Genomic DNA, 11,119 nt, shown 5'->3' with positions numbered 1-11,119 from the left:
CTTCACTGTGACAATGTCTTCACTGCCATCTGCTAAATTCCAGGCCCTCTCTGAGAGTAGATTGTTCTGAGTGTTTTATATCCCAAAAATACTTCCTTACTTTCCCCTTTCTGTATCTATGCCCACGTAGCTATTTCTGCTCCTACTTAGTAACTTCTCTGGCCCTCCTCCACCTTTGCTTTATCTTTGCAGCTCCTCCCAGTGTAAGTTTATTTGTGATTTTTCGGAACATGCCAAAACAGCACCAGAGGTGTTGAACAGGCTGCCCTAAATAGCAAGTTTTAGGCTTCTGAACAGTTTCTTTTCATTGCTCCTTTGCATTTGGGAAAATGAATGCTGTGCTGGGTAAACATCTAGCATGATTCAATATCTGTCTTTCTATGTGTGTTTTTTAACCCGTTTATGGTCCATAAAACTTTTCCCATCCTTGCTTCTCATCACAGTAGTTGAAGCACAAACACACAATACATACTGCTTTCCCTTTTCCCACTGATTTTATAATATGTTTTATTTTTTATTAATCATTGATGTATTTTTTTTCCATATCAGTACTTTTATTCTGCTTTGTTAAAGTCTTTGAATAGCTACTAGTTAAATTTTGTGTTAAAATGGTTGGAGCAAGAAAGTATATTTTGTGATTCTCTTTTTTTATTGCCACAGAGGTCTTGAATTCTTTTTTAAAATTATGGCTTGCATAGGTGTAAAAAATGATGATAGGAAAGAGCTAGAATTTCCCACATAGGTACTTACTGTGCTTCTTACCTGCAATTAAGACCATTAAAATCTTACAGAAATGTAAGATTTGCTACAGTAGAACATAATGTGTTAAAACTGCAAATGAGTGGGGAATTGCCATGGAACAACGAAGAAAACTTGCAAAGGCTAACAGTTGATCTCTGGAAACAAAAAAAGGCAGGGAGATAGCTCAGAGTGGAGATAGATATCCACATACTTCTCCATGCTTAAACAGGATTTCCTATTCACTTTAAGTCCAGGGCTTTTTGTCATTTCAGCCTATTTCCCAAAATTCACTGATGTGTGGCTTAAAGCCATTTCTTAAGTTTGGCCAGGATGACATGGTACACTGATACTGTAGGTCTGGGGAGGGAGCTGGTTCTCCATTTCCTGTTACACCACATCCCTGGTTACATCATGCCAAAGGATGTGGCGACTGCTTCATCTCTGGCATGACTGTGACACCCACATTATACTCATTTGCCCCGGAGTAAGTGACTTGATTTGTATGGAAATTTTCCTACAGAAGAGTTTTCCATGTGAAAATGCTGATTAGACTGAATTGAAGTGTTCTGTGGAAAGGTTTTGATTCCGTCAAAGCTTTCGGTGGAAACAAAGCAAGCCTTGGCCAGGATGTCCCATGGGCAGCCTGCCTTGACCCTGCCAGCTCACCCGTCTGCCTACACTTCCCTGGACTTTCTGGTCTTGTGGCTACAAGATTTCCCAGCTGACTGGCTCATGGAGGCCAAGACAGCAGTTAGGTACCAGCTTTCACAGCTCTCTCCATGTGTGACCGTCATTCTCTGACTCCCACAGATGGATGTTTGGTTTTTAAAATCTCTTTTGATTCCTTTGTCATGAGTTTTCATCCCACCGAAATTGTCCATGTTTTATTTTGCTATTCAATTCAGAGTTACTGTTGTTGTAGTTGTAGTGCATGTTTTATGCAGCGGAAGGTAGTATCCACAGTTGTCTGGGTTGGTAACATGAATTCCAGCTCCAGGAGCAAGCTCTGAATATAGACCAGGGATAGGTGGGTTTTCTCCCCATTTTACCCTGTCTGTTCGCAACTGCCACCTATACTATGTCCTCTGATGCTCTGGATGCTTCAGTCCTTCCTGCATAACCCTGCTCCATGCTTCTGCTCTGTTGACAGTGGAAGTTCACGCAGGCACAGGGAGGTTGGTGCGTCTCATTCTCAAGGTGAAAAAATATTTGATCATCACCTCAATGCTGAGAAGTATTTCCAAGAAATGGCCTAAGTGTCTGGGGATCAGTCAAATTCCAGCCCCAGAGAGAAGAACAAAGATTTTGCAAACATACTTTTGCATTGGTTCAGTAAATTACTTAAGGGTATGACGCAAAGGACAGTGAGCACAGAGCTGTGTTAGTCATGTACCTGTTGTGCTGCTGAACAACATGAAAGTGCCTAAACAGCTGCAAGAGACAGAGGCCACTATGTCCTGCAATATGTGCAGGTGATAAATAGGCAAGTACTGGTGATAAAATAGGTTGGAGTGAGGTGAACTAGCATTGGTGAAATGATGGAGTGTTACATAGTGTTGATCAGATATGATTACCAATACTTTATCATATCTCATGTTATTCCTGTGAGTGCTTAGTTAGAAGATGAAGTTCTAGTCCTTGCAAGGTGGAGAGAGCAAGAATCAGAAGACCTTTAAAGATCCAGGCAAAACAGTGTCTCACCCCCTGTTTGTCTCACTCCCTTTTCCCCCCACAGCAACTCCTGACATCTTGTGGTGGTTTTGGAACACCAGAGCAACATCCACAGCCCAGATGGGTTTCCAAGGGAGCCACTTTGCCCTTACTCTTCTGGTATAATCTCAAGGGATTTGTGTCCTGTTTGCTGGGGTGTGGGTACACACACTCCCTTGAAATTGTCACCAACTAAACCAGAAGCTCCTCTGGGAATACAACTTCTCTGGTACTTTCCTTCCCCATTTGAAAAAATACCAGCAATGAGGTAGCTGAAAATTGAATGGGATAAATCAATTCAAACCAAAAAATGGATTTGTTTTGAGAAGTCCAAACAAAATATTTTGGCAGTGGTTTCAAGCAGAAAGCACATTGAACTTTCTCTTTTCCAGCAAAACAGATGCTTTTTCTTGGAGGAAAACATGACATAGGGGATAATTTTTTTTTCTGTCTCTGCCTTTAACTCACTGAACAAACATGAAGAAGCCACTTTCTCCTCTGATGCCTCTGTTGTCCCCTCTACTGGTAGGGATAATATGTCCATAGTTCTCAAGAATACAGGATAAGCTAATGGGATGAGAGAGAAAATGTTTTGGCACATTAATACTTAGAGGCTGTATCCTAAGCAAGGAGGGGGAACAGTCTTGGGTTTTATCAGACCTAAGTTCTCTGGCTGCTTAAACAGGCTATACCCAGAGGTTAATTTAAGCCTCATACCTGAATGTTCCTCTGTTGTCTTCAGATCAAATCCACCTCCTATGAAGGTTTGAGATAAGGGCTGTGTGCTGGCCTGGACCGTAGCTGTTTATTTTACTTCTAAGACAAGATACTCTGGGTGAGTTACTGTGCGGCTTTCAGATACCAGAAGATGGTGGGAGATAAGCCTTTCTAGCCACTGCCTCTCAGGGCTCTGATCTTCAGTTTCCCCTGTTTCCCCAGCCTTCACAACCACTCTGCTCTCTGCAGCTGTGCAGACCACAGTCCCCTCAACACTGGTAATCCACTGCATCCAGAGTGGGGGTAGACCAGTATAAGCCTTGATAGGTGGGTTTCCACTGAGAGGCTGAATATACTGTTAGCTGCAAGAAAGCTCCACTTTAGCCAGCCCAAGGGTGACCACGTTAGTGACTCTGCAGGGTTATGGAGAGCATCAAGGAGGGAAACCCTGGCCTAGTGGGGGGAAACTGGAAGTTGGGGTTTTTTGTCAGCTTGAAACTATTGCAAACATTTATGATAGTTCAATAGTCTGAGTTGTAGGTATTTTAAAAATATAGAGTTTATTTACAGGATGACCAGTTTTCAGGCTTGAAAAGCAAGATACTTATTCCATTAGCACAGAGGGGCCAGATGGGATCCAGGAGGTGAGTAGTGGGTCCTGGGAGTTTAGTTGTTTCACTAGCCATAACCACCTGAAAGGGTTGTGGCAGTGCAGGGGGCTGTACACTGTGCTCTGTGATCAACAGGCACATGGCAGTGCCCTGGGGTGTAAGAGCTGTAGCTGGCAGGGCCCAGGGAGGACACAGCGGTGGCACCCAGCAGCTGTGTCCTACTGGTCCTCCCCATCATTCCTGGGAGCAAGCTGCACACCACCTGCTTCTTGCCCTAAGCCAAGGGGAAAGGGACTTGATGGCTCCCTTGTGTCACGCTGATGTCCTGTGTCACAACCCCATGCAAACCTCATCAGAAATTCTGGTGGTTTCCTTTTAAAGAATTGTTTAAGGGATCTGGAAATATCCAGGTCTGCTGGAGCCAACACAGTTCATCCTTAGTGAGCCTGGTAGGCATTAAGCTCTGAGGTCCTGGGATAGTTTTGGAAGTGGGTAAGAAGGAACTATAGTACTGTCTGTTCTGTCCTGTTCTGGGTCAGGCTGAAGGTGTACATGTCTGTTTGGAGACACGAGGCATGACTGAGTGCCCCATCTGCTGTGGTTGCATTATCACCCAGGTTCCTATTTCTGGAACTACTGGAGAAACAAAACCAGCATTTGAGAGTTTAAAACAAAAATTCACAAAGAGCCTTTCCAGGTCCCATGCAGGAAGAGTCTGTGTTGAGGAGCAGAGAAGGAAACTCAAGGAAGAGTTTCATTTGATTTGTCCTCTGTCTTTGGCTCATTTTCTGTCTTGTTTGCAATACTGTAGTAGTAGGACCGGATTATGTTTTCCACAGTAACAAATCCTGGACGTTCTTCCCATCTGCAAATGCAGAAAGGAACAGATATAGTCAACAGAAAGGACTAAAGTGGACTGATGCAGTGAGAAGATACCAAGCATAGAAGAATGTAAGGGAGAACAGCAGCCCAATTGTACCAGGGCTTAGGAAGGCAGCTGGGATTTTCTGCATTAGAGAGGGTCAAAGGCACAGACATTCTGACATCTTCCAGGACTGGTACAGGCAAATGGAAGGGTATGAGAACAAAGGAATGGGTGCATCATTCATCATGGACCGAGGAATGAGACCAAGGCAGGAGACACCATTTGCTTTGTGGTGTTACCATCCAGACACTGTGTGCTGTTCTGATGCCCAGCAAAGAGCTGAGCTAGTGAAAGCCTTACCTGAAGGTCCAGCATTGCTGCATGAGGGTGTACATCTCTGCCGGGCAGCCTGTGGGGCATTCCATGCGCTTCCCTTGCTTTAGGAAGTTTATGACCTCTTGACCTTTAATTTGCTAGGAGAAGATCAAGTAGGAAATGCTTAATGCTTTTGGAGCTGGCAACAGGATTAGAAGAGACAGATTATAGAGCAGGGTCTGGGATAATGTTTTGGGTCCACGCATCACACACCCGTAAGTCACTGTTTTCAGCCCAGCACCCAGCAGCAGTGTCTGGCCTTGTGGCCAGCCTACAGCACCCATCCCAGGCATGGGCAGAGCAGTGGCTGAGCAACTGATTTTTCGTCTCTGCAAGTGATCAAAGGGAAGATCTGCTTTGATTCAAACCCAAATGAATTTATTTTGTTTTCTGTTTCTTCACCCTTAAATGAAAACAAAGCTGCACCATCCAAACAATCTAATTTGTGCTTTTTGTAAAGTGGAAGTGAGCCTGTCTCCTTTCCACTCTGACAATGGGAAGAGAACCCACACAAGGAAATAATAGTTTTAATGTGTGTCAGCCTGTTACAGAGTGGGAGACTAGACTGTGGCATCCATCTGTGATGGACCTGGCTCTGCCTCACCTTGTATGGTTTTTGCCCATAGCTGAAGGCCTCCCACATGGTGACACCATAGCTCCATACATCACTCTTGCTGGAGAACTTGTGGAAGAGGACGCACTCTGGGGCATACCATTTCAAAGGCCACTTTCCTGCTGTCCTGGCCTGTAGCAAAGCAAAGAGGAATATTTCCACCCTGAGACATAGGCTGCTATGAACTGAACCTGAACTCTGCTTTGCTAAATGTTTGTGCCAAATGCAATCCCACCCTGATGAAAATATCCCCTTGCCCTGGGCTGGGAGCTCAAGGTCCCAAGCCCTGAACCCCAAACGCCAGCCCAGGCCCTGCTGTCTTGTTGGCCCTGCTCACCTTTGCTGTGCTTACACTTACTTTATAGTAGCTGTCATCAGCACCAAGAGCCTTGGAGAGTCCAAAGTCACTGATCTTGGCATAATGCTGGTTGACCAGCAGGACATTTCTGGCTGCCAGGTCCCTGTGGACAAAGTTTTTTTCCTCCAGGTACTTCATGCCCATGGATACTTGGTGCATCAGCTCCACAATATTGCTGACTGTAATCTCGTCTCTGGGGAAGATGAAAGGACAATGCAATAATAAGGCACCTGCCATTACCCAGTACATCATGGTCTTCTCTAAGTTTTCTAGCTGCAAGGCAGGATGAACATGGACATCTTTGCTCCAGAAGCATCAGTCCCAGTTACCTCACATGAAAAGACAACTCTTTCTGCTATTATCAACTTCCTACAAAGCTAGGCTCCCCTGGCAGCAAAGAGTTTGATGAGAAGCGCAGAAAATCAGCCAGCCACATCTTGTTCAATACTCACTTCTTGGAAGACAAGAACTTGTTGAGCGGCCCTCCAGAAGCCATCTCCATCACAAGCATCAGGGACTCTGCTTTGCAGACCCCGATCATGCGGACAATGTAGGGGTTGTCCAGCTGATGCATGATCTGGGCTTCCTTCATCATTTCATCTTTCACTGTTCTCTCGTTGTTGCTCTTCAGCACCTTTATGGCTACATCAATCTGCTTCCTACATAGAGTGCAAAAGGAACACACATGGGATGAACTAAACAGCAGCTGGACTCATGTTTCACAGCAAGGAATGCAAACTGCTTCTCGCATGATACTGTTTGATTTCTCAACAGCAACCACAGTGGCCTTTTTTGACAGATCCATACACAGTACTGGTATACTAGAAGGCTAAAGAGAAAAGGATCACCTCACCCTTGTAATAGTAGGTCAGTATTTGCCATCTGAAGATGCATCACCTCACACACTGAGATCTGCACCATAACTGTCATTTTTCAAGGGGGAAACTCAGGCACACAGTGGACAAAGGCCACCTTTGTGGACTCATATACAACCAGCAACAGAGCCAAGGATGGCATATCTCCTCAGTCTCACTCCTTTGCCCTGATGTGGACCAAGATGTCCTCAGAAGCGTGGACTTGTTCCTCTGAGCCCAGCAAATGCCTTCAGAAGTGTAGTCTTATGCCTGGGAGTGTGCAGTGCAGATCACACTCTCAGGCAACACATTGTCACTGAAAGTCAGTGGAAAGACATCACTGACATTCCAGAGTATCTCATACCTCCACCCCCTTATCACTTTAAGGTCCATCTACCTAGAAACAGGCTAGCTGGGGCCACCTCTGAGCTCAGCCTGGAGCGCTCTCCTCCAGCTTCCTCAGCATCCTTCAAGGCAGCACTCACTTTTTCATTTTGTAAACTCCTTTCTTGACGCAGCCAAAGTTTCCTGCCCCCAGTTCCACTTCATCGATCATCAGATGGTCCCTCTTCAGGAATAGTTTCTTATCCTTCAGTTCCTCAGGGTCACTGTACGGGCTTTCGTAGACACTGGTGTCCATGGGTAGCGGGCGTGACTTTCCTGCACCTTCCCAAGGGATACAGTCGTCTGTAACAGCAAATAACGTACCCTTCCCCATTCCTCCCTCCCTCCCTCCCTCACTGATCGGGGAGGTTTTCTGCAGTCTCTTGACCAATTCTCTCCCAAGCTCCAGCACTCAAAGCCTCCCTCCTGGGCACCTCCCTTCCTTTCACAAGCCATGGCCTCTCCCAGTTACAGCTGCTGAAGAAGCCAGGATGGGGAGAGGTGTCTGAGAATTCCCACCCCACGTATCAGACCCTGCAGGACCTGAGCATGTGCATGACTTCACCCCGCTGAAATATACCTGAATACACTTGAGTATTTAGCAGGCAGGATGGAAGATGAGGAATAGGACTGGAATTGTTTTACTGGGTATGATGGGGAATGGGATAGGGCTTGGTTTATTGGGGCAGTTTTACAATATTCTTGTCTCAGGACCCTGAAGTGACTGGATACCCCTGGGTGCCTTTGTAAGAAAGGAGCTTTTTAAGACAGCTCTTTGAGCAGAAAGTGGTATAGATGTGTCAGGTAACCCCTGTGGCTCCTGTGACATCCCCAGGTCCTCTCTCCTGTTAGGATGAGAGAGCTTTCAAAGATGCTCACCTACAGGCTCTGGCGTGTATCCGTCTGCATTGAGAGGCCCCAGCTGTCTCTGGAAAATAAATGGGGATAAAGTGCATAAAGGAGCCAGGGGAACTGCTTCAGTTTGAAATGGGCGAGGAGAGGGATGGGGGCCTGTGCAACCCAACAGTGCCCAGCTGGTGGTTCCATCTAAAAACCCTGAAGTGGGCACAAGAGATTGCAGTGGTATTCAGCTGACTTTCCTCTTCCAGTCCTGGCTGGAAGTACCCCCACTCCTGCTGCATAGCAGGGATCAGGCCCTGGGGGATTCAGTGCCCTTGGAGCCCGAATGCAGGATCACCCTCCAGTAACCCAGCTTGTGAGGTGCTGAGGGCTGCGTGTACCTGTGAGGGGTGCGCACACAGGGCTGCATCTTTGCTCTTTGCCCCCTCTACTTTCCCAGTCCCAATGGGACAAGTCTCCTGCAGTACTAGGGATCATCCCAGCCAAGTCTCTGCAGCTTGCTTTGAGACAGGAAGCAAAAGAAAGCCTGAAGGCAGCACAGCTTGCAGCCAGCACACCTACCTGCCCAGAGAGTGGTCCCTGTGAGCAGGGACTCCACAAACCACCATCCTAAAAGCGGACAGTGACAAAGCAGCATGGGACACATTTGTCCAGCGCAGCTTCGAATGCCAGTGCTGCTTGCAGCAGAGTCGCCGTGACACTGGATCCCACCACGGACTGTGAAAGCTCTCTGAGAATGATGGGTGAAATCTCAGGCCTTTATTGAGCCTCTTCTGGACCCTGGGATGGGCTCAGGGAGCCCAAAGTTGCTGGTTTCAACACTGAGAACGGTGACTGAGTGCAGACGTACCCCAAGGCCAGGACACAGAGGGAGCACAAAGACCTGGCCAGTGGCCAGGGTCCAGCAGCAAGGCTGAGTGTTCCCAGAATCCAACCACATCTTCCTTGCTCCTGCCTGGCAAGGAGGGCAGGGGGGAGACGGCTCCCCAAGGACAGGCCCACATGTTGCAAGGAGCACAGTATGAATGGAAACCATTTTCAGCTCTAATAGTAGCTGTGTCCAGCTATTCCTTGTCACCATCCAAACTGGAAAGGGGACAACATTGCAGCTGGCCTTAATATATTCCATTTAAGTTTTACAGAAGAGCAGGGTTTGAAGAGAAAGCAGAGTTTGAGCAGCAAGCTTGAAATGCAATAATGTTAAACCACTGAGGTATCAATAAAACAGACCCTCCCCAAAACTTACGCTCACAGAGGGGTGGGTTGGTGGAACTGGTGCTGCAGATGCTGTGAATCAGGAAAGAGAAGTCGTTATTAAGTGTCTGCCTATGTGCCAGACAGGATCAGAGCATCAGTCCTTGAAGGACTGTGTGGATGCCTGTGTCTGATCTCTGTCCACCCCCCCTTCAGCCAACAAGGGTGTGGAAACATGCCTGGATGTGAACGTTATTCCCAGACCAGCCCTCAGCCTGCAGGCCCACTGGAGCACCCTACAGTCTCCAGAGCAGGCTGAGCTGTTCCCCACAGCCCCCTGCCCAAGAGACTGAGGGTCCACGGTGACATTTGTGACACTCGGAGCAGGACAGAGTGACCCATGGTTTTGAGTCTTCAGCTCAAGAGACCCGCCAGGAGCCAGACTTGCAGGACATGTTTCCTGTTGCTTAAAAAGCAGGTAATCATTCAGAAGCTGCCTGTTTGGCACCAGAAGTCTCTAACCTATTTGGAGCAATGATTCCCTCATCTGCTCCTGACTTTGGTCCACCCTAGGCCACTTTTAGCAAACAACATGACATGAGACTTGCTCAGTTTGTCAGAGGAGCGGAGACCTCATCGTTCACTCACTACCGAAGTGCGAGCGAGATTAGACGGGGTAAAGGAAACTTGGGTTGGTGCTGCTCACATTGGTTCCTCTTGGTGGTAAACCAAGGTGAGGGATGGCACTGGGAGATGTCAGCTCACCTGGCATGTTGGGGTTGGGGCAGGTTTCCCTCAGGTAGAAAATCAGCCCGTCTGGTTTGAGTTTTAGGTACTCCACCAACTGGGAAAGGAAATGGAGGAAGATGAGATGGTTGTGAGGAGAAAATCAACTCTTTCTCTGCAGCAACTCACGTGGGAATGATTTCTCTCAGATTTATGGCAGACAGGGAATAGTCTATTCTTTTCTCTCCTCTATCTATGCACTCAGGTATCTCGTAGAGTAAGTGCTTGCATACCTGGATATCTGCCAGGGGTGGGAAGAACTTGGGAAGTTAGATAAGGACTGAAGAAAGACAAGAGGAAAATCTCCAGGAGAAGAACTGGGTAGGGCATTCTCAGTGTAATGCTATTGTCCCAGCCAGAAAGGATTTTTGGTTGTATTGTGTTTGATAAAGCCTGAAAGAAATCTTTTGCTTTCCACAGGAACCCCAGGGTGAGCTCTGTGCATCCTGGCTAGTTTTTCACTGCAGTTTTTTTACTACCTGGTTAAAACTGGGTAGTTTTTAAACCACCAGTTCAAGCACAGCAGGGACTTGACTCTGGCTGGAGATGACCAGCCCAGCCCCTGGCTGCCCAACTGTGGAGGAGAAAAATCTTTCTCTTCCCCTCCTGCCTGGTTCAGATTTCATCTGCAATTGGGAACCTGGCAGGATTCCATTGCCATAAAAATGTCCCAAAGTCTTCGTTTTCAATCAAATTCAGAGTGAAAACAGTCCTGGGAATTTGGAAAATTCAGCAAAACAAAGTCACTGTCCTGCAGACAGCCCTGCCCAGGAGGAAGCACTGGTATCCCTCCCCTGGAGCAGGTCCGAGGTGTGTGCTATAGGGCAGAGGTGGGCTCCAGGGGAGCATGTGATTCCCAACAGTGCCAAGAGGTGCTGGACCATGTGTCACATTCCCTAAACCCCTGCCCCATCCTCATGAGGACTGCTAGGGCACTATAGCCATCACCACTTCCCAAAGCCCCTGACTATTAGGGGTAACAGAATGTTAGGATATTAGGACAATTGGATATTAGGAAAAAATTCTTCCCCAAAGGGTGCTCAGGCATTG

The 11,119-nt window shown here is 47.1% G+C and overlaps 1 protein-coding gene across 1 annotated transcript in view; it reads right to left on the bottom strand.

Moving 5' to 3' along the window:
* Positions 1-4,520: 4,520 nt before the first annotated feature.
* ZAP70 (zeta-chain (TCR) associated protein kinase 70kDa) overlaps positions 4,521-11,119 on the bottom strand; it is a 10,145-nt gene continuing 3,546 nt past the window's right edge. Inside the window, exons 4-12 of the mRNA XM_010014338.1 lie at positions 10,049-10,127; positions 9,336-9,376; positions 8,108-8,156; positions 7,330-7,510; positions 6,443-6,649; positions 5,991-6,183; positions 5,624-5,764; positions 5,005-5,117; positions 4,521-4,644 (exon numbers count right to left, since the gene is read on the bottom strand). Coding sequence (XP_010012640.1) covers positions 4,521-4,644; positions 5,005-5,117; positions 5,624-5,764; positions 5,991-6,183; positions 6,443-6,649; positions 7,330-7,510; positions 8,108-8,156; positions 9,336-9,376; positions 10,049-10,127 — 1,128 coding nt within the window. The remainder of the gene's footprint in view (positions 4,645-5,004; positions 5,118-5,623; positions 5,765-5,990; positions 6,184-6,442; positions 6,650-7,329; positions 7,511-8,107; positions 8,157-9,335; positions 9,377-10,048; positions 10,128-11,119) is intronic.

The sequence above is a fragment of the Nestor notabilis genome, unplaced genomic scaffold (genome assembly GCF_000696875.1).
Source record: "Nestor notabilis isolate BGI_N333 unplaced genomic scaffold, ASM69687v1 scaffold13515, whole genome shotgun sequence".
NCBI classification, from domain to species: domain Eukaryota; kingdom Metazoa; phylum Chordata; class Aves; order Psittaciformes; family Psittacidae; genus Nestor; species Nestor notabilis.
Note: the sequence above shows the minus strand (reverse complement) of the source record. Positions and strands in the feature narration are given on the sequence as shown.